Below are 26,961 nucleotides of genomic sequence, written 5' to 3'. Positions count from 1 at the left end.
GTGAATTTCTCTCACAGAGCACAAAGGGAACAGAAAGAGGATTGTAATTCACAATGCTGCACCAACTACAGCTACACAGTAGGAGAGTGGATTCTGATTACTGTTTTGGTAAATGGAGTCATTTGGACCAATTGTCCTTCGTACTTTCTTGCTCCATAGGTGTTCCTCAATCTGACAAAAGAGCTAGGGAAAGACCAGCAAGATGTTGAACTGCCCCAACAGCTGCCTGGAGCCAGTGGTCAAATTGGCAGCGACGAAATGTCTATGAGCACGGATACCTTCACAGACAGAGACGGTACGAAAATACCTCCAGGTTTTATTCCAGATTTGTCGCAGATACAAACAGTGACAGATGGACTGACTTGAGCTCCCTGTCCTCTTTCTTTGTTGAAAACCACATTTCACCCAACCAGGAATCACAAAACCAATAAATCACTAGAAGTACAACACTCAACGGTTGTTTAGATCCACTGGTTTGTAATAGTCTGAATCACAGAATAAGTTACAGAGGGGTTTTGTTTGCATCCGCCTTCCTTTAAATTGATCCAGGTTTTAATCTAATCAAATACAATGTGTGGGTGAAAGAGCAAACGTATACCTCTGAAAGTAATTGCTGTAATTGATGTAGAGGATTATTTCTACGTAACTAGTAGAATTGGAGAGAAACTTTGTGGAAACCCCTTAGCCTGTTACAAAAGCAGGACAGCTCTGAACTGGGTGCTCCGTGCTGCTTTTTGCTGTGTCCCAGCTGTTGCAGTATGGTAAAACAGCTCAAAGGGCCAGACAGTGGGATAAATTCACGTTTGGAACAGTATCAAGCTGCATTAGTATCTCTGAGGGTTTGGGAGCTGCAAAAGGTGGCACAGCCCAAAAATGAGCAAATACCTGGTTGAAATGCTTTCTCAGAGTAGAAACATATTTTGTACTTATAAATATACCATTTATAGTTAGGGAGGCATGCAAGGGACAACGCAGAGGTATTTTCAGACTCACTTCTCAAAGCTGACCTGCACTGTAAATGTTACTGTAAACAGTAACTCCAATGTAGAGAAGTGTTTTGCATCACCCCTAATGAGAGCACTGGAAAGATTTTGCTTCATGTTGTGTTATATAGGTTAATATTTCATAAAGAGGAATAGGTTGTACAGGATTTGGCTCTGCTTTTAGTATACCACAGCCCTGTCTATGCAAAAGGTCAACTGGTTTATGTGCCTTGTTTTCTTATTTCAGGATTAATTCTCTTATTGATTTGTCTGAGGACCTACTTTCTAAATTATGAAAACTTTCAGTTTGCAAATATAAAAGAATAATACATTTCTTCTTTAAGTTGCAAGTGGGTAGGGAGGATGTAGATAACTTGTTGCATCTGGAAGCCCATGTTCCTCTTACAAGATCTCAAAATGAGTTCACTACATATACGCATTTGAAATTAAACAAAAAAAAATGGTGTTACATGAGCTTATGACTCCAGAGGCAAAATCTGAGTCCTGTCCCAAGCCTGACCCTTGCATCTGTTCCAACTTAGTAGTTTTGATTTGCCACCTGTAGAGGAGTGCAGGAAGCTAAATATACTCTCAGGGTACTATAACCATCAATTCTCCCTGCATTTCACAACTACTGATCCATGACAAAATGCATTCTTCTTTTGTACCCAGATCAGCTCCTGATTAGATCAAAAAGCCTGCAGGGTTTGCCGTTGCTGCTTAAGAAGACATCAGCTTTGTTCGTTAAGAGATTCCACCATACTCGGCGGGATGTGAGAGGCTTCATTGCTCAGGTCGTCCTCCCCGTCCTCTTTGTGACGGCTGCAATGGGACTTGGGACGCTGAGAACTAAGGAGACTGAATATCCAGAACTGATTCTTTCCCCCTCTCTGTATGGCACATCTGACCAGGCAGACTTCTTTGGGTGAGTGGTGTTCTTTGCGATTCTTAAACTCATTTGTTTATAAAGAGCCAGTTTTACCATCAGGGTTATTTCTAAGAAGACCCAGTGGAAAAGCGTTATGCAGATTAACGTGTAGTTACATTATCTGTAGTTATGTTACACAAATAACACATAGAAATCCTCTTCCTAAGAGATCTCTGGAGAGATGGCTTGGCTCAGACCAGCAATCAGAAAGCTTTTCAAAAACAACCTCTCATTGGAATTAACTGTGAAATGTGTGAAGAATATTCTTTGTGTTTGCCATTGAAGTCCTCTGGCCCTGTGAAAGCCATACTATCCAACAGGGATTTTCTTAACATATATATACTTTTCCCCGGATGTGAAATGAAGGTCCCTACATCAGTTGTCTCCAATGTTACAACTCTGGGATCAAATTCTATCCATTTTGTGAATTGTCTGCATTGCCCTCGTCTCTGTTGGTACCGGACATGCTCTCCTGCCCAGGCCCCACCAGTCCAAGGCGCACAGTCATTTGAAGGGCATGCACTTTTTCAGTGTGATTAAGATGTCACCACTGAATGATTTAATTGTGCTTAAAAATCTAGTTACCAAAATGATTATAATTTGCATCATTTTGATTTCATGATGTGAACTGTTGTCTTTCTCCAGTGCTTCTCAGCTTTAAGTCAGAAATATAAAATTCAGCCCTGAAGCAAGTGTGTCTGCTCTTATGTGTTCTTTCCCAGGACTGCTTGTGCCTTTCCGCTTCAGTACTGCTAGATGGGGCAATGAGCCAGAACAGCATGTCTGAGTCCTCTGTTCCTAATGTTCTCTGCTTCTCCTGATGGATCATTGCTAGAAAGCTGGGTCAGAAGCGAGAAGCTTCTTGAATGACCGAAACCAAATGGACTTCACAGATGAGAGAGTTGATTGAGACAAGACTGGAAGTAGTGCCTGAAAATTTCAGTAGATGCTTTTTCCCTGGAAACAGAATCTTGATTGTCCAAAAGTTCATCATTATCTTGCTTAGATCTAGAGGCAGCAAATCACTGCAGTACGTGTGCAGCTCTAAGCAATGAGCCGTCCTTTTAAACCCGCTCATATACTGCGTGTGCTTAAGTGTTTTGCAGGGTTAACACTACAAATAACCATTTATTTAGCATCTTAAATAAATCCTGTTTCATTCAGACATAGTTTTCCTCTGCTCAGTGGTAACTGGAGATACCTTGAACATTTTTCTGTTTTAGTTTTTCTTTTTTTTCTTCGTTACATCTTAGGAATTTTAATGAAACCACAGATGCTTTAGTTGCTTCGATGCTTGCTTTCCCTGGAACAGATAACACATGCATGAATGAGAGCAATTCGTAAGTAGTGCTTGGTTTTCTTCCATTTAAATTCCGAATCTGCAAGAGAATTGACATAACACTATTAGCCATTAGACCTTAATAACCATCTTTGATCATCTGCAGAATTTGCATACATTGGTGCGACATGCAGAGAAAAAAAATATCTCCTGCCTTTCTTCAGATTGACTTGCAGACTCTTTCAGCTCATTAGGAGATGTCTAACTGGCCTTTTGCAGGCAGGCACAAGCTTGCACTGCCCACAGACTTGAGCTGGAAGGATGCAAGTCAGTTCTGAGTGGGGAGCCGTGTAGTGGTGATTGGTGTGAAGCAGACCTCAGCCCTGCTGAGAGTCTACATGGCTCCTACGCGGCTTGGAGCGAAGGCTTGCATCTGCCAGCGCAGAACTGTAGATATTCTTGAAGACAGGAAACTATACTGTGCTTTAAGGCTGAGACTGGGACTTCCACACAGTCCTAGGACCTTGACACTGGTGTTCTTTCCCTCAAGAAGTATTCACCACCACAAGTGGACTCTGTTATTGCTATGAGTAGTAGGGGAGCAGCTTTGGTGGTGGCAGGATGCCAGGATGAGAGCAAGCTATTCTCATATCTGGGAACTACTCCTTGCATCCCCGATAATCCCAATTATAATGCTGAGCCCGCCCAGAAAGTTATAGAATCATAGAATGGTTTGGGTTGGAAGGGACCTTAAAGATCATCTAGTTCCAACCCCCCTGCCACGGGCAGGGACACCTTCCACTAGACCGGGTTGCTCAAAGCCTCATCCAATCTGGCCTTAAGTTCTCATCATAGCTTTTGTTATCTGTATCTAAAAGCTGTGCCATGAGGGCTGGTTTGTTTTGGGCTCTGCAGATAAATTTCCAGGAATTGGTAGTAAAATCCTGGGCAGACTTGCATGCTCATGCGTGCCACGTATCTGCAGGCAAATATTTATCCTGAGTGTTTACAGCGACTGCCTAGTCAATACATCCATCGCAGGACTCCCCAGTTATTGCAATGACAGTAGCCCTTATTTCTGCACTGTAAGATGATTTTGGCCTTTGCATGCTAACTCCTTACACTGTCTACTGTGGAAGTGAAGTGGTGCCTGGGTTCCTTCTAATCAGCTGAACGAATCCAGGCACAGAGAGCAGTAATGAGGGCTCTCTGCCGAGAGGCACTGAAGGCAGCGGGAGAATGGGTATTCCCTGAAGCACCCAGGGCTGACAAGAAGGTCTGCATTTTTGCTGAAGCTACTCACTGCCATCCTTGCTGTCATTAAACATGGCAGCAATTAGCATCTTTTGCATACCTGAGCACAGAGAACCTCAGAGGAAAATGTGTTCATTTTCAGGCAGTGTTTAAAGGAAGACATGCTTGGCCAGTGGATTATCAGTGGAAACCAGAGAACTAAGTATTCTGCCTGCAACTGCACCGATGGCATCCAGGTAATTTGAATAAACCCAAAAGAGAGGGAGTTTAGGGGGATATTTGGGGGACCTTGTAGGCTGGGAGTGGTTTTGTGGGCAGGCATGGTACCAAGGGGAACTCAGTGTTCAGATTCCTCCTGTCTGTTTTTGGCCTTGTTGATGTTGTAAACTGGATAACCACTGTCTGCACCAGTTTGGGGACAGGAAAAGAAACAGCATCCTCAGAATATTCACATGCTAATATATCTGCCTTCCTCCCTGTGGTGGGAAAAGGTTTAACAGTGTTTTTGAATGTTATATGATTGTCCCATTTAGCAGAGGTGAACATGGATTCAAGAGGAAAATTTCATTTTATACAAGCTCTGTCATTATATGAAAGCACAGCTATTATTGCTGTTTGCTCTTCAGAATTTTAACTTTATGCAAAGTCTAGATCCAACTGCTTTTACTCTGCTCCGTATTATAAATAGCGATGATTAATAATATTAGTTATTTGCATTAGGGTGGTACATACAGAACCAGATATGGGCACTGCTGGGCTTAGTGTCTTTATATGCACATGGGGAAAAGGCAGATTCTGCCCCAAGGATGTTACAATTTTACAGTCCAGTTTGAAGTTGAGCTCTCCTCACTCTAGTGCTGTTCACCTGTCTTCAGTTTTTTTTCCAGTAGGAAATCAGACACAATGCGCAGTGTGATGCCATTTGTAAGATAAAACATGTACTTAGTTAAATATTCCTAGTCATTCCTTAAAATGAAGCTATTTTATGTGATTTTCTGGACATACACTTAATTTCACATGATTAAAAGTATTGGCATCTTTTCTCCGGTAAGTCAGGATAAAGATCAAAGCTGATTCTCACCTCTAGCAGGCACAGGCAGGTGTTCCTCAGCGTGAAGGAAGCTATTTTGTGTATTCTGATGCAAAGTCATGAACAGATACACAATGGGGGAGGCTAGGGCTTTTGTTGTGGATGAGCTGAAAGAAGCAGCCAGCATGCTGTCTGGTAGGACACTTCAACCTTATGAAACAGTCAATGTGACTTTGACCCTCAGCATGTTAAATTATATATTCAGGACTAATTTAAGGTTTCTCTGAAGCTCAGGACAATATTCCCAATGACTGACAGTAAAACAAAAATACAGAGTGTAGCTGCTGTGAAATGCAAGATGAGAGTTTGAGGCCACCATGGAGTTTTCTGCTCCATGAGTTGTTTTGCCCTCTGTTGTTGTCTGTGCTGTCACTGTGATGCTCTGCTAAGTAGCATCAGCCTTAATTCAGCAGAAATCTTTCGACATAGCATGAAGCACATTTCAAGGTCTCACTGAGTTCAGTAGAACTGAAATGTAGATTTAAGCAAAGGTTGTTTTTAAGCACCTCACTAAGCATGTTCAGGACAGCACGCAGGGATGTATGCTGTCTGTCTTTGCACCCTGATTTGCGAATCATCAACTTCTGTAGGAATCAGTCCCAGGACCAGAATATTGCCATTGCCTGCTCTCAATCTCATCCTGATATGCGTGTTTTTAGTTAAAACACAGACACTAACATTTTTGTTCATTTGTCTCCACTCAGACGTGTCCACAGACAAACTACACTCCCCCTCACAGAAGGACCTTCTCCACGCGGACACTTTATAACCTTACAGGGCATGATGTGGAGACCTACATTCTAGCAACTGCCAAAGACTTCCTGCAAAAACGGTACAGCATAAATCTCCAGTCCTTCTCCTCTGAACTGTACTGGGAACAGCCTCTTACACGTATCATATCCACTCTGCTTGAAGAGGTGACAGTGCAGTAGGGGTTTAGAAAGGCTGATGGTCTCTGTGTATCTGGTGAAAGGAGGTAAAATGTCCTGCAATCATGGCGTTAAAGATAAAGGTTCATACAAGTGCTCTGCTTGATCGTAGCAGAGATAGCCTGGGGATAACATGTCAATCCCCTGATAGGTTGATGGCTGGATCTGCAGACAAGCTTTTGTCTGACTCAGAGATGCTTTAAAAGAGGAAAATCTGACACAGCCTGTCATGAATTAGACCCTGGGGAGAGACTTGCCTCCAAGTTTGATCCTCTGAAGAGTCTCAGTGCTTAAACAAGTGCATCCGTTCCAGTGAAATTAGAGGCTGAACGTTTTCTTGCACCATGGGGCTTAGAGCTATTAGTGTGTCTGGACTCTGCAACACAGCAACGCAGCATGTCGTGGGGCAAAAATAGCCTGCTGTTAAGGTTATCAAGGAGTATGTTCATCTGCCATTGATTTAAACTGAGCTGTTCATCTTCTGGGTAAGAAGCAGTCATCTTATTCCAATGTGGTAGGCATGCGGGTTAGGAGTCACAGAATCACAGAATCACAGAATCACAGAATCAACCAGGTTGGAAGAGACCTCAGGGATCATCGAGGCCAACCGCTGCCCCTACACCACCCTGTCAACTAGACCATGGCACTAAGTGCCATGTCCAGTCTTTTCTTAAACACATCCAGAGATGGTGACTCCACCAGCTCCCTGGGCAGCCCATTCCAATGTCTAATAACCCTTTCTGTAAAGAAATGCTTCCTGATGTCCAACCTGAACCTCCCCTGGCGAAGCTTGAGGCTGTGCCCTCTTGTCCTATCGCTAGTTGCCCGGGAGAAGAGGCCAACTCCCACTTCACTACAACCTCCCTTCAGGTAGTTGTAGACTGCAATAAGGTCACCTCTGAGCCTCCTCTTCTCCAGGCTAAACAACCCCAGCTCCCTCAGCCGTTCCTCATAGGTCAGACCCTCCAGACCCTTCACCAGCTTGGTCATGTCCACAAGCAAGAGTCCACGCAGCTCCAAAATGTTTCTCAAACGGAGGCTTTCAGCACAGTTTTGTGATAGTGCTGCCAAGTTTCTGTTTCCCCTTTTTCCCCCCAGATAAGGATTCCTGCAGCAGTGTTGGCTTGGCCACACACTACGTACTGGGATAAGTTATTTTAAGTCAAGCTAGAATTAAGTGGGGTGGCAGTGGCATGCTAACATGCACCAACTGAAGGTATTAAAGCTTTTCAATGAGGGTAGCAATGCATTTCCCTCTGGTTTTCACTCAGGTATGGTGGCTGGAGCTTCGGGCTGCCTTTGACAACAGATCTCCAGTTCGATATCAGGCCAGTGCCCCCCAACAGAACACTGACTAAGGTAACTAACCTCCATCTGCTTGTCCTAGCATTGGAAGTGTAGGACCCAGAAGAAGTGATGTTGAGTTCAGGGATATTTCAGAAAATAAAGCGAAACCCTCTGAAATCGTCAGTTTAGCATGGGAGAGATCGCTTGCAGTTCATTTCCTTTTCTCTCCTCATTCTTCTATATTGGTCTGACTTCTCTTGCTAGCAGGAGACAATTTTTCTGCTGTCATAATTTTATTATACAGAGGTGAAAAGATCAATTAGTAGCACCTTTATCTCATGAGAGAATGTATGTACCTTAACTAGGGCTGGCTGGTGCATTCTGACATACCCATTTCTCTGTTTCTGCTCAGTGAAAATGTTGTAACACATCAGTGTTGAAAGCACCAAGGCTGAAATTTGAGGTAGCAGGGAAACACAAGAAAGTTGACAAGATCCTGTGGTCTCATTGCAAAACCTAGAGCTACCAGATGAGTGTTCCTGCAAGAGCAGTGCTGTTTTCAGAGGTGGCTCTGATTAAGGGGAATCACAGGGTTTATTTCACTAACACTCAGAGCTCATGTAATGAATCTGCAGATGTTTTCATCCTCCAATCTTGCAGCTTCATCTTAGATCTGAAAGCTGTAGGTATTTGCTTATCACATGTCAGATTTAATACCTGGAAACCTTGATGGTACTGGAAGCAGGGCAGACTCCACTACTTGCTCTGCAAGGGCAAGGAGAATGAAATCACTGAGCATGTAGGACTTGGGGATATGTAAAGGTGGATGCCGTGGGCTGTGTTTAGGCCTCTAACCTTAATAGTCTAAGCTCTCCATCCTTTGGTAGGTAACTTACACCTCCAACTTACCCTCCAGCTGTGGGTTGTGTCTAAAGTAGGTGATGGTAAATCCCCCCAAAGTGCATGTCCTGTAATTTTTGCCCTCAGTCTCAGGGTTTATCGTGGTATAGGTAAGAGAAGTGATCGTGGGGAGGGAAAGGCTGTTGCTGAATGAGAAGGTGACAACTGGCTCTTTTCTGCCCTAAAGCAACCTTTCCTCCCCCCAGCTTTCAAGGGGTGTTAGAAGACATTTGCCTGCTTAGCCTTCTTTGGGAAGTCTCCACTGCTGGTGTTCATCAGATCTGAACAACTTATTACAGAAAAGAAAACAAGTGTCTGTATGCTTTACGTCACATACCCAGCTAGTGCTTCTTTCTTCTCTGCCAGAAGTCAAATGAAGCTGATGGGACTGCTTGTGCTGAAAGTGAAATGTGCTTTTATACCCATTTGGTACTTGATGTGGTTTTAATCATTGGGCTTTAACTGGTAGAGCTTATGACTTTAGGTAACAACCATGGAATGATTTATTTGTGCAAGCAGGACAAACCAAAATGTTATCAGTAACAATTTCTCTCCCAAATTGTTTCAATTTCTCAATTGTGTGCAGGTGTGGTATAATCCTGAAGGTTATCACAGCCTTCCAGCCTATCTCAACAGCTTGAACAACTTCATTCTTCGAGCTAACTTGCCAGAAAATGAGACTTCCAGATATGGTAAGTGTCCCTTTACATGAGCAGATAATTTCTCCCCTTTGGGGGGAATTATCCCTGTTCTGTTCAAATTGATGACAACACTTACCTTGACTTCAAAGAGACCATTTCTTTATTTCCAGTTATGCAATTCCTTTAAAAACAGAATTGAAAAACATGAATAAATCACATATTTCATTTGTCTTAGTCAAAGACTTGGGGGACCTGGACAGGGAGGACCCCAGCTCCTACGTAAAACACTTCCTTCATCCAAAAAATGCCTAAGGTTGCTATTTGATTTATTGCCTCTCATCATGGTACTGAAATAGCTGTCTCTTGATAGGTGCTCATTAGTTATGCATAGAAAGGCTACTTTAGGTCATCTCTGGGGGTGGTTTACATTAGTAAATTTTAATATGTCACCCTTCTGCTGACAGCAGCTCAGGATGTGTGGGTATGTGTATGTTTGTGTTTGAATGAGAATAAGAGTGAGTGAGATTAAGTGAGAAACATAATTTTCAGCTATATTTTTCATCTGACACACAATATACACAGATTCCAAGGAGTGTTAGTAACCCATTTGGGGTTATCGGTTCTCATAGCTTCTCCTTGGTAATGTAATAAATGTAATGCAGCAACCTAAATTCCTGCTGATCAACCAGGGCATCCTATCTTACCATTTGTGGTTTAGCCTACATTAAGGGTGCAGAATGAGCACAAATGTGCATGTGTATGTATGCCTGTCTCTGGAGATGGAGTGGGTGCAGGGAGAAGAGAAAGATTTATGTTGATGCCATTTTGAGAAATCTTATACAGAGATTTATGGGATCTGACAAGAGTAGCGATTGTGTGCAGAAATGCCCTACCGATTGATTTTTTTTGACAAATGGTGCCCTTCCAGCCATGTCCTGGTCATGCCCAGCCCCCCTCACCTCAGCAGCCTCCTGTTCCAGGTGACGGTGAAATAGGTGACAGTGTCTCTTTGTTCATAAGACTGTTTCTCACTGATGTGTCTGAACTGAACTATAATGGAAAAGGCATCTGGTCTGAAGCTTTGAATGTCATGCCATGAATTAAAGAAACAGCAGAATGCTGATTAGAAGTCAAAGCAGCATGTCTCTCTTCCCACCTCCACATACCGATGCACTGCAACTCCCCTCTCAACAAGCTCGGCTCACAACAAGCAAAACCAGTGCCTCATCCCCACCACCATCCTAAAATACCCACTGTCTGGTGCCTTTGAGGTTTGAAGCACGCCCTCCAGGTCAGAAGGTTCAAGCTCTTCAGTGTGCGCTGCTAGAGTGTATCACAAAGCTGCAGCCCCTGCCCGGGTGTGGAGAGAGGAGACCTGAGCCAGGCACTTCCAACGGCAGGAACATCCCAGAGCAGCTGAATTATTAAGCAGTGAAGCTTCTTGCCCTGTCTCTGTATTCCCAACACATGCTGTAGCGAGAACAAAGGCAGGAAGCTCGTGTGAACAGTCAGAAAGTTTTCACAGGGAAAGTTTTATACCAGCAAAATAACAGTTTTCAGTGGGAAAGAATAGCAGCAGTTTTTATTCCATCTGTCCTGCTGCTTATGCATTTCTGGAAGGAAATGCTTAGTAGTAAATGACCAGACAGATAATTCTCTGCTTCCCACTAATGATCCAAGCCATAGAATGGGGGAAATAAAATGAATGGATGCAGATAGCTCCCCCGGGGTAGTGTAAATCCAGTTTGAAATACAATTGAACAGACATTCTGCCTGGTATGTTCCTGGCAGCTAAATCTATTTGTTGTTGTGACAAATAAATGACAGTTTAAAAGCCATTGAAATGGCCAGATAAAAGTGTGTTGTCATTTCAGCAGTTTGAAAGAGGTGCCAGTCCTGCTTTAGAGGTTTGACTTAGGCTGCGTATGTTTTTAAAAAATACATAAAAAGTTTTTTACCCTGTCACTAAGCAAGTCATAATAGCTTTTGACTTATGTACATTGTGCTTTCTCTTCTCTCAATCCCAACCAACAAAAAAGAGAAAGCATTGAAATGGAAATCTTGACTTCTAGCCTAAGCTTCAGTAAAGGAAAATGGCTTTATAGTGAAGTATTAACAGATTAGACAGACTGTATCTTTCTTTCTCTCTCTGTCTTTTAGAGAAGAGAAACATTTCCTGGCTGTTTGTGTAGCTTTATCAGAAGCCCAAGATTTTAATTCCTTTTCTCTCACTGAGTTTGTTTTTCCCCCCTCCAAAATGAATTTCTTATGAAATCTTCCCTTTCAGATTTATTTGCTCAGTATGGCATTTGGTCAGCTAAAGTCACAGTCTCCTCCTTTCTGGCCCCCATGTCGGAGTGCTCGTTCTTAGGGAGAATAGCCCAGAATAGTTCTTCCTCATATAACTGCTGAAAGTCAGGCACCTGCCTATAAGCAGCTTAAATTTCAGAGGTGGCACATTTTAGCAAATCTCTCTGGATTTAATAGCAGCTACAGGTCCTCCAGCACTCCCCGAGAACTGAGGCATTTACTTAGGTGCCTAAATATGGATTGAGAACCTTGGGTTTAGGCACATAAATATCTTAGCCTAAACCCTTTCTCAGGTGCTAGAGTCTTAGAAACTTGACTGTTGTCTTGGTGGGACCAAGGCAGAGACCTTCACTGGAGGTTGGAACTGGCGCACCAGAGCCCCCCAGGTTCCTTCTTTTGTTAGAAAACTCTGGTTTTATGGGCACAAATTGCCCCCAAACAGCAAATGCACGGTGATGAGCAATAGTATATTTTGGGCTAGGTGTTCTCCTTGGTAAAGAAGTACTTAAACTCAATCTTATGAAGATATCTGCACATGAGCAGAAAATCTCTCTTTTGCAGCTTGTGCCTGATACAAACCCATTTTTAAGGGATCTTTTTGGAAAAAATCACACTGGGCTTACAAACGCAGTAACTAGATTTTTGCTAGTTCCTTTGGACAAAACGCTCTTTTTTTTTTTTTTTTTTTTTTTTTTTTTTTTCCCCTCTAGCTGCATAAGATGGGATAGTTCAAAATTAACTCACTGCCAAACTGGGAACACAAGTGTCTATAGCTTACTTGAGTTTATGCTAGCATCTCAACAGATGCCCGTATTGAGAAAGACTGATGTCACAGGAAGATAATAGTCGTGGAGAAAGGCAGTAGGGAATGATTTGTTTCTGATGATAAAAGAACAAAGGAAACGCAGTGAGATCATCAAGCAGCAACTTCAAAATGAAACACATTCACCAGTTTTGAATGCGTCAGCGAGGGGAATCCAACCTAAAATACATGCACCCACAAGCATATGCCTAATTTTAAGTGTGGGAGTGCTCTCACTGAAGTGAATGATACTATCACCCAGATAGATTCAGAAACAGGGCCTAGGGTTTGAAGGTCAGATCTGCTGTGCATCAAAGTGAAGTCATAGGAAAAATGGGGACACTGAAAATTCTGCCCAAGACCACACCAAGAGGACAAGGCAAAACCCAACTTTTGATCTACTTTTCTTCTCTACTCCCAGTTTTTTGTATTCTGTTGATCTCAGGGACTGGTGAAGGAAGCTTTAAGTTAACCACATTCTCAATTTCTTTTGCTTTTGTTTTTTGTAGGTATTTTTTTATCAGCTCACCCATATCCTGGAGGACAGAGTCAAGAACAAGTAATGTAAGAAGATTCATTTGGCTGATGCCTGAATTGTTTAGCTTCAAGAGAAGCAAACCAGCTTCTCAGAAACCATAAAGCAGCTTAAATTGCTGAATATCTTTCTCTAAATGATGGAACTGCTCTCTTCCTTGTCTTCATTCCCTCTATGCATGAATAGAATCCTGCATGCCACAGAGCTGCAGGTTCCTGTTGGGGTTTCTTCGCAGGATCCCATATAGATCTGGAGGTCACAGTTATAGCATCACATATTTTTGTGCTTTGGCACAATGATAATAATTACATAATTTTTCCCTTTGGCCTTTCCATTCAATGCTGTGGTACAGTGTTACGACTCAGTGCTGAGAGTCCTTTTTGCTAGGCGTAATTACCATCAGCAAAAGACTCTGGCACAGAATTGGGACCTCTTTGCTTCCGATCTCTGAACAATGCCTCTGCAATGAGGGAAATCTGCCACTTTGACTCACCGTATACACCTTTCTCCCCTTTCTCCTCAGGCTCAACAGCTTACTCGACATCATAGTTTCAATGTCTGTTTTGGTTGGCTACTCTATCACAACGGCAAGCTTTGTGCTCTATGTGGTGAAAGAACATCAAACCAAAGCCAAACAACTGCAGCATATTTCAGGCATTGGGATGACAAGCTATTGGGTGACTAACTTCGTTTATGATCTGGTAAATAATTCACATTCATAAATGCACCAAGAGTAGCATTACGCAGCAGGGGGAAAAAAAGTTCTTTATTTAAAGTTGGTTGCCTAGACTTCTTAATATTATTACTACCAATAGTGTTATGCAGTAATTGTTCTCCAAGGCATTGAAGACTATTAAATGTGAACCGCAACACTGGATTTTGCTAAGCGAAGGCATTCTTTCTCTCTCGAGTGTATGCAAAACACTCTGCATATTTATATGAGAGCAACACAGAACAGGCCAGAGCTTGATTTCAATTTTAACATGCAAGCAGCAAGCTGCTTTTCTGTTAGCTTGCAGGGCTAGATTAGTTGTCATGCGGGCTTTATGCATCTGGGGTAAGGCTTTGGGGCTTGAGGCTACAGCCATTTTGGAAACCCTGGGAGTACAGGGCATGACGTTAGCAGACATCTCACAGCTGACCCTTCTCTGTTGGGCAAAAATCCATTGCTGGGTTGAATGCTCTTTTTAAGATTATATATTGTAAAGATTTTTAAGCCACGGAAAACTACTAATGCAGCTGTATGCTTTACAGGACCTGAGCAAGTTCACTTCTAGAGTACTGCACTGCACTTCATTAGGTTTACCACCTTGTTCCTAAGGATAGTTGAGCTCCACAGCCCTGTGCTGCATTATGTGACATAGGTACACCCTTGCTCTCCCTGAAGCTAAGTTTCCTCATGGTAAAGAGGGTTAATAGCACTGCTGGAAAGCATCACTGGGCTAAGAGGATAAATATGTGCAGTGTCTGTAGACTGAAGTGCTTTGTGTCTTATGAATTACCTTCAGTGCACAATGTCAAACCCTCACATAGTTAGAGATCTGCAAGTGCAGACTGTCTCTGCTTGTGAGCTTTGGCATTGCCAGCTATGCTGTAATGGTGATCAGCTCTATGTACCCGACAAATTTCTGTTGATGCAGGTCTGCTAGTGCCTAAAATCCCAGGGATGTTGTCAGTTCCTGAAAATATGAAATCTTCAAGGGCATTTGAGTGGCCAGCCCCCTTTGGTGCAGTGAGGCCTAAGGGCTGAAATCCCTTGGGGAACGTGAGCCTCGACTCTTTCTGCAGAGCACAGCCTGAGCTTCTAGGTGTTTTGTCAACACCAATGCACACTAACAAAGCAGTCTTAATACTGTTACCACTAATTAGCCTGTTTATAGGGGCTAGTGTGATTAGGCAACAGCATGAGTATCTCCTGCCTTGCATGAGGGGCTTGGAAGGGGTCTGAAGGCAGCGTGGCTGAAGTCTGGCTTGGCAGAGCAGCCCTGAGTCGCAGCACAGGGGCGAGAATGGGGCAGGCCTGTGTTTGCTTCCCTGATCCGGGCCCTCACTCCAGCACTGCATGTTTGTAAATCAGCCCAGGGAAAAAATCCCCAGAGTCTTTGCCACAATCAGTATTCAGCGGGCTGAAACTAATCGAGCGCTCTTGGCAACTTGATATTTCTCAGTGAATCCCTGCCAGTAAATTCTGTTAAATCCCAAAGCTGAGGAAGAGAGGAATCTCTCGAGGCAGATGTTTGGTAGGTCCTTGGCTTGACTCAACGTTATAAAGACCAGATTTACAGGGCACAATGAAGTGGTCCGACTGCAAGGCTAACAGAAAACCCAAAGGGGTATTTTTCATTCACAACCTTTTTTTGAGGCACTTTCTGCCCACAGTCCTGCATGTTGAAGCTTAGCCTATTCAAAGTGGCTTTGTGGGAATTCATTTGCGAGACTCATGAAAGTCTCAGGAGGACCGAGACCCCTCCTGTGTTTGGTTTCCCTTTTTTTCTGAGGGAAAAGCTGCACTTGTGGGACCAGATTCAGACCTGGCGTTGTTGCTTCTGCATAGTTCTAGAAAAATGTTTAAGAATTATCATCCTTATAACACCTTTTCGTATCATTTTGCAGGTATTTTTTATGGTCCCTATTGGACTCTCAATAGGAGTTATTTCATCCTTCCAGATACCAGCTCTCTGCAACAACAATAACTTACTAGCAGTATTTCTTCTGCTATTACTGTTTGGGTAAGTGTGGAGCTTAGTTATTTAAATATCATTGCACAGAGCGAGGAACTGGATATCGCAGACTGCTGCGATTTGGGATCCAAGGGAGGAATACATGGGCTTTTTTCTTCAACGTTCACTTTACAAATGGTGACTAGTTGCTCCTGCCAGGAGCAGTGAGCGAAACTACTGTTGTCATGCCTGCTTTATTCAAAGCAAACTCTACGTGAGGGTATGAAATATTCAAGGTCACAGTGACAGCTCAAGCTGTAAGCAGATGCTTACTGAACTATTGCAAAGTTCAAGATATAGAAGCATATCAAAATCAGAGAGGAGAAAAAAAAAAGCCAGCAGCAAAATTCAGGAAAACTTTAAAAAAAAGTCTCCCTGGCTTTGAATACTCCAGGCCCAGTCTGTCTGCTTTCAGTCAGGGCTCCATGTTCAAAGTATGTATTGTAAACTTTTTCTCCAAATTCTAACAGATACAAAGCCATTTTTCCTTCTTTAAGCTCCTGTAATATGAAAATGTAGTCACATGCTAAAACAGAACTGTTATGTTGTCTGAGGTCTTTAGTTGTTTGTTTTCAGTCGCTCTTTGAGTTACTGTTGGATTCTCTGCACTGTTGGCAATTTACAGATATGCAACGTTTTCATGGATGTACCTGCTGGCTGGGTTTTTCAAAGAAACAGGAATGGCCTTCATCGTTTATGTCTGTGTCAACTTGTTCTTTGGCATCAATACCATCATTACGCACTCAGTTGTATTCCTGCTCTCCCAGGAAAAGGCCACAGATCAGGTAGGAATCCTACTAATACTAAACCTGGGTGGAACAACAGGAGGCTTCTTGTTGAGTTTGGTGGCTTTGATCGGGTCCTTAGCAGCTGGCTGGTTTCAAGCTATTTATTTGAGGTAGACCAAGCAGAGGACAGTAGTCACAGGACTTGATGGGGTTCCCTATAGACAGGATGTGAGTCAAATATGCATCTTGCTTGTCTGTCAGTCTGCACCCCCAGCAAAGAAGGAAATGATGGTGAAAGGGGGGAGAATACAAAAAGAGAGGTAGGGAAGGGCAGGAGGTGGGTGTAGATGATTGATTGATAAAAACTTGATAGGGACTTCGAACCATTGCTAAGTTCTTGCAGCACAAGCTGTGAAGAGTGACAACTAGATGTCATTGCCCTGAGTCTGACAGGTGCTACATTAAGCCCGGCACTGGCTGTCTGTCATCTAGATCTGTAATGCAATCATCTTCTCCCTGCAATGATTAAAAATGACTCGGAGACAGTGATGATTCCCTAAAGTAAAGCCGTTTCTAAACTGAGATATCCCTGGGAATCACTGGGTAAAATGTACACCTTACATTTAGTTCTCATTTTTTTATAAAGGGCAATTGCTTTGTAAAACAATAGCAGTGTTGGATTTTTCTCTCTAGCTGGACAATGCTTGTTTAGCAACCCCCTGGATTTTAGAGAGGTGCAGTTATGATCATCTGCTATCCCTCTGTGCCCCAGTGGCAGGGAGTCACTTTCCATGCTAATTTACTGCCTCTCCACTTTGCGGTGTGCACTAATCCTTTCTTCTGCTAGAAATGTACCAAATCTCTATGTACGTCCCTAAGTGTGAGACTGCCCTTCTGGGTCTATTAAAGCCAAATCTGGTGTTTTATGGAGATGTTTGTCCAAGGAAAACAGATAGGACAGTGCTCCAGAGGAGCAGGACTGGGGAGTGGACTGTGCCGTGCAGCAGCTCTGTAGTTTTGGGAGGCACAGTGCAGCTCAGTGGCAGGATCCAGCCCTGGCTCACAGGTGGGTTTTGGGCTGCTGCGTGCACAGGGTGAGGCAGCTGGAGCAGCAATGAGGACTGCACCAGGAGCTGGCTGCTGTTTACTATGGGTGATCACAACCTCGGAGCTGCCTGTTGACTTTTCTGACCTTGTGCCTGTGAAACGAGCTGTCTCCAGAGCTCTTTGCTCTCAATTTATCTCTGCTCTGAGACACAAGCAAATCCCAATGTAATTGTTACACTTCAGTCCCACAGTAAAAGCTATGAATTTATTCCATGAATAAAAACAGTGGCTGACTAGGCTGCTTTTTGTTTTTTTTTCAGGGCTTGCGTGATCTCGCTGAAAACTTAAGGCACGTGTTCCTTCTGTTCCCACAATTTTGCTTTGGCTATGGCTTGATTGAACTGTCACAGGATCAGGCGCTGCTGGGCTTCTTAAAAGCCTATGGAGTGGACTACCCCGACAAAACCTTTGAGCTGGACAAGACCACATCCAAGCTGTTTGCCATGTTTATCCAGGGCACCGTGTTTTTTGCCATTCGTCTTACAGTTCACGACAGGATGATTCAGAGAGTCTGGAACAACATACTAGAGTAAGTAACATCTGGAGTCTCGCAATGAAAACAGACCAAGCCAGCGCTCAGTGGCTTAATTCTGGGCTCTCGCACCATCATTGTCAATTATGAAGCCCATAAATTTCCAAGACACTTTGCAAACATGGAGTAAGTGTTTTCTGGCAGCAGTCCCAGTACCTATCAGTAATTAGAGTATTAACTAATAGAGGTGTAGGTTAGCAGAGTCCCTTGGTAGTTCTTGCTACCTGTGACTGTGGCCCTTGTTTCAGGGCTCTGGGTTTGGTAGGCTGATGTTCAGCTGGTTGGTAAGAGGAGTCAGTCCATTGACAGTGTCCTCTGTTTGAATCTCCCCATCTCCTCTGGCTTCGGTGCACACAGGGAGGAGCAAGAACAGTCCTGTCACCTGTATTATGAGTGTGTCTACAAGGCAGGACCTCCTCCAGCTCAGAATATTTGCTGAAAAAGAGAAAAAAATTAGGCGGAAAGAGAATGTTGGGTTTTTAAATTCCCTAAATGGTGCAAATATCAGGAGAGAATAGAAACTGTCTGTATATCTGTGTATGTTTGCACACCCTGGGATCTCACAGAAAGGCCTCTTGGTACCCCAAGCACGCAGGCCCACTTCTGTCTGCTTGCCAGAGGGTCAGGTCCCCTCTCTGCCCTCCCCATAGGTTCCTGTTTGACAGAGTGCACGGCAAAGCATCGCTTCTGCCACTCACGGCCGAAGAGGACGGGGACGTCCAGGCAGAGAGGACCCGGGTGGAGTCTGGCAAAGCTGACTTTGACGTGGTACAGCTCCAGAACCTCACAAAGATCTACCACCTTCCTCACAAACGCATTGTGGCTGTGAAAAACATCAGCCTTGGGATTCCTGCTGGAGAGGTGAGGGGAAAAGGCTGCAGGCACCTTCCACCCTGGGCAGGGAAACTGGAACAGATCCACAGTCCCACTGTCATCTTCTCTCCCAGTCCTTGCCGCTGTCCCAGCACGACTGTAATGGTTTGTTCTGCTCTGACCCTCTCTTTCATTCCTTTGCCTTATATATTGATTCTTGGGGTTATGGTAGTGACGAAAGACTCTCGGTGGATTTGGGATGCCAAGTGACAGTTTGGAGGCCCTAGACGGGACAGCGATGGAGCTGTATTGAAAGCAAAATGTCTGCATGCTGTGTTTGTACAGCACCTAGCACAGCACCGTCTTGGGGGGTCACTGTGGATTACCATATGGTAAATGAAGACAGCAGAATTTGTCCAGTTGCAATTATTCACCTAAACTGCATGGGAGACAGTGAGTCAGGCTTATCTGCTCGTATTTTCCTATAGGGAAAGACAAATCACTTCAGCTGAACACACATTTTCATTAATCAGGACTTAAAACTAACTCTAAACAAAAAAACATTCTTTGGTCATGTCAGTGCAGTTACCTGCAAAAACTCTGACTCATGAGAAAAGGAGCACATGGAGCTCCTCTGAGACCCAGAGGAAAGTTCATGGGGCCTCTGGAGACCAGATCCTACCTCAGGCTGTGCACCTGACTTGTGGGGAAGCTTGGAAGTAATCCTTGGTACCTGATTTTTTTAGTTGCCTGGGTCCCACTGAGATACTGGGCGTATGAAAGGATGTAGGGTGCTGGGCAGGAGGACAGCAGCCTCACGTCGGGGCTGTGGCGCTGATCTTTCCAGCAGAGGATTTTTTCCAAGCCACAACTGGCATAAAGGTTTCTAACTTCTGGCAAAAGTCAGCCCAATGCTGGTGTCAGCAGAGGCCATGGCCCTGCACCGCAAACTCTGCACAGATACTGTCCCTGCATGGACCTCAGGGTGGGGAAGAGCCTTGGATCGATGCTGTTGCATCTGCACAGGGCCCAACACGTGAAGATTTTCACATCAGCTGGTCTGTACTAACCTTATCAAAATAATAGTAATTATCAGCACAATGGTAATTGCTTATGCCACACACAACTGTGTATCTCCAACCTTAGCAATAAAACATAGATTTTTAGCATGAGATACTGAACTGCACTACAGGGAGACAGTTCTTAATCTTATTAATGTAGTGCATTAGTGAGATTATTTGACAAAAATCTTGTGTCGCATTAAGCTTTTACAATGACAGCACAAACCTCGCTCACCTCATTCCTATGAATAGCTCTGTTCCTGTCAATGGGAGGCTTTGCACAAATTAGATGATCAGGATTTGGCCTGTCAGATGAGCTCGCTGCAAAAATGCACCTTGCAGTAAAAGGAACGCCTCTATTAGAGACACATCCTTGATTCTTCACCATATTAAACAAATGGTCCTAATATAAGCTGCAGTATATTGCACCATAAACAACCTCCATTATACTGTTCATATGCTCTGAGTACCTCTGCCGGTCTTGCAATTCATCTTGCTCAAGGGTCCAGGGAAAATAAGAGACAAGATGCACTGAGCACTCATCTCAGAGCAGGATTTCTGCATTATAAATACAGCGTGGTTACATTTCTACTTTTCTTTCCCACAACCCAGTGCTTTGGCTTGCTTGGTGTGAACGGAGCTGGAAAGACGACCATCTTCAAGATGTTGACAGGCGATATTGGAGCATCCAGTGGAAGGTTGCGGGTCCAGGATCATTCTGGGTATGAAGGATGTGATTTCTGGGGAAAGCGCGTGGGCAAATCAGCCTGGGAGCAGTTTTTAAGGCTAGATGCCAAAGGAAAAGAAGTGTAAAAGTCTGAGACAAAATTAAACATTCAAAACAGAGCAAAAATAACTAAGGCAGGGAATGTCATCCTTTGAAGATGGTATGGTTGCTTCCCTAGGGGTCTGCATTTTGCTGTCATACCTCTGTTCTCAGTGGTGTTTCTTCCACTTCATTCCATTGCAAATGGGTTCAGACTCAGACCTTCAGCTGAGTGTGATCCCACTTCTGAGCTAGTGTCTGGACACCAATAGGACTCATCTCAAAGCACTCTTTAACAGGAGTAGGCTTGGTGGCAGCTGTGCCATCTGGCTGTAATTGGAGAGCTGTATACTAGACATCGTGGCTAGCAGCCGTTGCAAATACAAGTCTTCCTTTGCAGAACTGAGGGCCTAAAAGCTGAAGGTCTGCAAATTTGTAGCATTTTCCTTCCAGGGCTGGGAGTAGGAAGCAGGAGAAAGGGTTTTTCTCTCTCCTGTCTAATTCCAGAGTGCATTGATAATTCAGTGTGTTTAAAATGACTTGCCAACTTCCTTACGTAGGTCCTTGAATGACATCAGTGAGGCACACTGGTCACTCTTTGGCTACTGTCCTCAAGAAGATGCCTTGGATGACTTGCTGACGGTGGAAGAGCACATGTATTACTATGCTAGGCTCCATGGCATCCCAGAGAGAGAGATCAAAGGAGTGAGTAACACTGGGGCTTGACCTAAAGTGTTTTCCAGTTATTGAAAACCTTTACATTAATTTAATTAGGCTTTCAATAAATCGGTATGTGTGTGGTAATTTATGCCTGGACATTGTTGTGGAAGCAGTACTCTTGCTCCCACAGGTTGTACTCCAGCTTCTCCACCGGCTGAATCTGATGGCCTACAAAGACAGAGTCACCTCTATGTGCAGTTATGGCACGAACAGAAAATTGTCGACTGCTCTGGCTCTCATTGGAAATCCATCAATTCTGCTGCTGGTGAGAAATGGGGGCCTTGCGGGGGGAAAGATGAGCAGATCTTCGGGCTGGCAGGGCTACTTTGACAGCTTAGCAAAACCTCCTCGGGCACAGCTTACAGGACAACTCCCCAGATGCCTGTACTTAGCCTGAAAACATATGCATCAGAGGAAAGTTTAGATTCCAGCAAGCCCCCAAATTTTCTTTGAGGGCATAAGAGCATGATGAGTCTGCCAGTTTCTCTGTTAGCCTCTTTCAGAGGTGAAAAATAGATCCTATATTTGCCAATTAAATTCTCCTTGTTCCCAGTGCTTTCTTTTTTTTTTTTGTATCAACTACCCTGCACAGTGTTGCAAGAAAAGCAGCATACGAGGCTCCAAATCTGTAGGAGAGCAAAGGAGCAACTTCCCTCAGGATTAGAACATAAAACTATTTTTCTAGGTTTGGCTTCCCCTTTTGTCTTTCACTTTGAACTTTCCAGTTCTTCCATGAGATATGCCCTTGTTAAAATATACCTGTTTGTGCAGTTTTTCCTATTGCTGTGTTTTGAACGTGTGCAGTGCTCTGTGAGCAGTTTTCCCAATATTAAAATTGATACCTAGTGGACATAAATCTCCCTTGCTCCAACTTGTATCAAGCCCAGGAGTACTGCCTTGAGTTCTGACCACATACACCAGCCCTCTAGCTGCTTTTGTGACATAAAAAAAACCTCAATAAAAATAGAAGGTGGGGAAATTTCCTCCGTACTGACTGCTGCCTAAACCCAAGCTGTTCTATTTCAGCCCTACCTAAGGCGTTATCCTCAACAATAACAATTTGTCAATTCGAAATTGGCTGACAATTTTATCAGCAATGCATGAGATAGGAGATGGTATACCATCTTTCATCTCTGGCTTACTGTCTCTCTAAATCATAGAACCACAGAATGGTTTGGGTTGGAAGGGACCTTTAAAGGTCGTCTAGTCCAACCCCCCTGCAATGAGCAGGGACATCTTCAACTAGATCAGGTTGCTCAGAGCCCCATCCAACCTGAGCTTGAATGTTTCCAGGCATGTGGCATCTGCAACCTCTCTGGCCAACCTGTGCCAGTGTTTCTCCACCCTCATTGTAAAAAATGTCTTCCTTATATCTAGTCTGAATCTACGTGACTTTATCGTTCTCCCAACAAGTAGCATTACTGATGTGCAATCTCTCAGTGAGTGGGTGGTAGCTTGCCTCAGTCCTGTGACGTATTAACTTGGCATGTTCTGCCATCCTGGAAGGACGTTTGGTCTTGGTGCTGTCTGAAAAATCTCCATTCACACACACTTTATGTTTTTTAAAGCTTATCGTAACTCATCTGTCATATACTTTGTAATGTGATTAGATTTAGGCTGGATTTCCCTAAACCCTTGTCCAATATCTAGAGAGCATCACTGAGAAAGAGCCCCAGGCTGGAGCGTGGAAGCTGGGAGATGTGGAGCATTAAGGAGAAGCTTTTTTTTAGGAGTCTAATTTCCATCTCAGCCATTGCGTGCCCAGATGCACAGTTATATTGTCTAATAACGCCATGAGAGATCTTGTTGCAAGCGTGAGCTTGACCACAAGGCAGGGGTGGGAAGATGCCATCTTGCTTGGGTTTGGGAAAAGTTGGCTGAGTCATCACCTGCTGTATAAAGTTAAATACGTGTGTTGCTTGTCTGAAGTTCAGCCCTGGTGAAATCAAGACTGACTAGTTCTGCGCTGAAGAAATGCAACACTTGCTTTGTCAGCATATTGAGAGGGAGGCAAAACGCAGGTGCACGTGGGAACCAAGTGCCTGTTGATAACTTCTTGTCTGAGGTTATGCCCGTGGTGTTGACGGATATTTAAAATGCACAGTAGGGTTGATCTTCGATGGTGCTGTCACAGCCAGTCAGTTCCTCTAGAGTCCAACGGAGGTTGAGAGTTCCCACCAGTCACCATGGGAGCTGTGCAGTTCCAAAGGGAGGATGGAGGTCTTAGTCAAGCTGACTTGCTTCTGCTTGAAGCAGTTCTCGGTCAAATCCATAATGCAATTGAAAATAATTATTCTTCCGGATCTGTACTAGTGTAAGCTCTCCTGTGGGTCCTGACTAGCAAAAACAATGCTGATGACGGACCTAAAAAGAGCACAAGTGTTAGCAAGGTCAGATTTTGAGTGCAAATTTTCATTCAGTGCTGTCTTTCCCAACAGGACGAACCGAGCTCCGGAATGGATCCAAATGCTAAACGCCACCTTTGGAAAATCATCAGTGAGGAAGTGCAGAACAAATGCTCGGTGATACTCACATCCCACAGGTAAGGCTGGTTTGGCTCTGACTCCAGTTTCAGGCTCTGCAGGAGGTACGGAGAGGCCCATCCTTCACACTCCCCATTGGTCCTCACAGAATTTCAGGGCACTGAGCTATGACGGGTTTGGGGGTTTGTGGAGGCTGAATGTAGGTGCCTACACAGACCCACAACACTTTAGTACTCTGGGGAAGATCAGTAATGTTCTCCGATCACTAAAATAACTATTTTTTTACACCTTCTCAATGACTTATTAGAGTTTCTTGCTTGCTTTTTCAGCATGGAAGAATGTGAAGCCCTCTGCACCAGGCTGGCTATTATGGTGAATGGGAGTTTTCAGTGCATTGGCTCTTTGCAGCATATCAAGAGCAGGTCAGTCACGTGTACCTATGTCACTTGTACTGAACGGCATATGGAGTTACCTACAGCTTGGAGGGCTCAGAACATGAGACCTTTGTTAACAGGGCATCAAAATAACGTCATTTTCTGATTTATGTTTCTTAATACCCCGTTGAAATTCTGTGTTAACTAATGCACATTCTACTCTCTCAGAGCCTTTTTCCCTGAGATGTGTTCCCCAAAGTAATCTGTTTACTTCTGAAAATGTGAAATGCATGTTAGGGTTGAGCTTCAATTTTATTAGTTGTCACAATAGCTCGGCTTCTTGTTAAGATTCACTCCAGGTTAACAACCCTGACCCCATTCAAGCTGCACTCTGTCTGGATTAGATTTCCCCATAGAGGCTGTGCAGCACTCTCAAAGGATTTTCTTTATCTCTTTCTCTTTCCTACTGTGTTAATTGTGATTTTCTTTTTCCCCTAGGTTTGGAAGAGGATTCACTGTGAAGATGCACTTAAATAGCAACACATTTAGCACTGAGATGCTGACAGAGTTCATGAAGTCACACTTTCCAAATACATGCCTGAAGGTAAGCAGGACAAATGCTTTCAGGAGAGGCCCTCTCAATCCCTTCAAATTAACCATGAGGATTTTGCAAGACAGACATCTTGTAACACCCTGCGCACATAGATCCATGCTCTGGGAGTGCAAGGGATTCATACACACGCACTTGTCAGTGCTATCAGCAACACTGTCCGAGGGTTGGAGCACCCAGCTTCCTTGGTGGCTTAAATAACCTCAGCCAAACAGCTGCAATGATCCTATAAGGTGGCTGATCCTATAAGGTCATCCCTATAAGGGATGACCCTCTGCCCCTGTGAATGGTCTCACTGAAGCCTGGCCTGCATGGAGACACACTTCATATTCAGGGGGTAATGAGATGGTTGGGTGCTTCCAGTAACTGAGTAACTGTAAAAGCAGAGTAACTGAGTCATGAATGCCATCCATCGTCTGTAATCCAATCTCTGCATTAATCAAAATGGCAGCCTTGGAGCTGGAAAATGCTACGGCTACCCTCAAGCTTCCAGCTCTGGGGCTTAGTTATCATCTCCCAGTCACAAAACCCACAAAAACTCTCAATGGAGAAATGCTGGTCAATAATGGACAATAATATTCTTCACCTTTGGGAGCCAGAAGGAGAGAACACACCCTCTGCCCCTTCATTCTCCCGTGGTTCGGCTCCTCTTTGCTTTTGTTCTCAGCCAAACACCTGTCAGATCTGTTGGCTCTTCATAGGCAGCAACCTCTTAACTTCACCCCATCATTCCTGTTCCCACAGGATCGGCATTTCAATATGGTGGAGTATCATGTTCCAGTCTCTGCAGGAGGGGTAGCAAATATATTTGATCTCCTGGAAACCAGCAAAGCAGCCTTTGATATCAGGCACTTCTCAGTGAGTCAGACAACATTAGAGGAGGTAAGGAATTAAAGATGTGTGGCCATCCATTTGAAACTGTTAACAGGGGAGCAGACTGATGGTTACACATAATGGACTGCTGCACACAATAGACTACATTTTGAAAGGGATTTCCATCTATATTCCTCCTGGGGCTACTTGATCAGTAGCTACTGCCTCCAGATACCTGTGCTGGCATGAGGAAAACACACGTAGAAAGCTGCCTGTAGCATAAAGGATGTGTTCTTCCCTCTGCCACTGCTGATTTCAGCAGTCTTGTGGTGTGGATAAAGGGCAGGATTATGAATCACCCCTGAGTCCAGTGCCAGGCTTCCTGGGGGTGGACTTTTCCCACCAATCCTGGAAAGTTGCTTGATTTTGCTCTTTCTTGTCCTGTATGGTTGTAAGTAAGTTCATTTAGCATTTCTCCAAACTTAGCTTCATGGTTAAGTTCTTTCAATTTTCCCTTGGAAAAACATTCCCATTGGCATCAAAATCTTGTAGGAAACACATCAGCTGAAGGGATGTCACAAGGACTATCCAGAAGAAATCATCCTGTTGAGCATCAGCATCTGATATATTAGGTCTGTCCTAGAGACAGGAGCAAAAACTGCAGCCCTGGAATCCTACAAATAGTTTGAGAGATCTGGGGGAGGAGGTCCTCAATATTCCTTTAATAAGGTGGTGAGAGAAACAGGCAGAGAAACAGCAGGAAGCCCCAGGTCGTGTTTTGTGGGAGGACAGCTTGGATTTGTGTATATGCAAATGTGATTGCAGATAGTGTTCCTGTAAGAATATTTTGTGTATTCCTTAGATACTGTTCAAATGAAGACTGTTACCTGTGATTATATATATCTATCTATATAATACGCAGTTGTGTGAGCACGGATGTCAATTACATAGAGACAGATGGGTTTATAAAGTAATAATATAGCTGCGTTACACTGTGATCAAAACGAGCTACCACATGGGTATTACCTTGTTAGTACTTGTGAAACATGAGCTGCAGGACAAATAGGTTTTGTACAGGAATACCTGCCTTTGCATCCCAGGTGTCGGTTGATTCAGCGGTACAGGAGTGCGCATCCATTTATTTACATGAGCCCATAGAAGCCCAACATTTCAATTTCTCAAATCCAGCGTGAATCTGTTCCCGGGCACTCTCTCCAGGCTCACAGTCAAATGACCAGCCATTCCTTTTCTATATTCATATTATAAATTCTTTATGCTGTCACATACTGAATGTTT

At 43.8% G+C, this 26,961-nt stretch overlaps 1 protein-coding gene across 1 annotated transcript in view; it reads left to right on the top strand.

The window, feature by feature from the left end:
* The window catches only part of ABCA12 (ATP binding cassette subfamily A member 12), a 91,008-nt gene that overhangs the window by 63,387 nt on the left and 660 nt on the right, over positions 1-26,961 (top strand). Inside the window, exons 34-53 of the mRNA XM_068407315.1 lie at positions 160-295; positions 1,656-1,908; positions 3,165-3,251; positions 4,587-4,680; positions 6,239-6,366; positions 7,735-7,822; positions 9,237-9,342; positions 12,913-12,967; positions 13,462-13,639; positions 15,552-15,667; positions 16,284-16,443; positions 17,754-18,022; positions 18,676-18,886; positions 20,512-20,621; positions 21,226-21,370; positions 21,516-21,650; positions 23,824-23,927; positions 24,198-24,290; positions 24,741-24,846; positions 25,597-25,734. Of these exons, the coding sequence (XP_068263416.1) occupies positions 160-295; positions 1,656-1,908; positions 3,165-3,251; positions 4,587-4,680; positions 6,239-6,366; positions 7,735-7,822; positions 9,237-9,342; positions 12,913-12,967; positions 13,462-13,639; positions 15,552-15,667; positions 16,284-16,443; positions 17,754-18,022; positions 18,676-18,886; positions 20,512-20,621; positions 21,226-21,370; positions 21,516-21,650; positions 23,824-23,927; positions 24,198-24,290; positions 24,741-24,846; positions 25,597-25,734 (2,712 nt within the window). The remainder of the gene's footprint in view (positions 1-159; positions 296-1,655; positions 1,909-3,164; positions 3,252-4,586; positions 4,681-6,238; positions 6,367-7,734; positions 7,823-9,236; positions 9,343-12,912; positions 12,968-13,461; positions 13,640-15,551; positions 15,668-16,283; positions 16,444-17,753; positions 18,023-18,675; positions 18,887-20,511; positions 20,622-21,225; positions 21,371-21,515; positions 21,651-23,823; positions 23,928-24,197; positions 24,291-24,740; positions 24,847-25,596; positions 25,735-26,961) is intronic.

The sequence above is a fragment of the Nyctibius grandis genome, chromosome 9 (genome assembly GCF_013368605.1).
Source record: "Nyctibius grandis isolate bNycGra1 chromosome 9, bNycGra1.pri, whole genome shotgun sequence".
Taxonomy (NCBI): Eukaryota; Metazoa; Chordata; class Aves; order Nyctibiiformes; family Nyctibiidae; genus Nyctibius; species Nyctibius grandis.
Note: the sequence above shows the minus strand (reverse complement) of the source record. Positions and strands in the feature narration are given on the sequence as shown.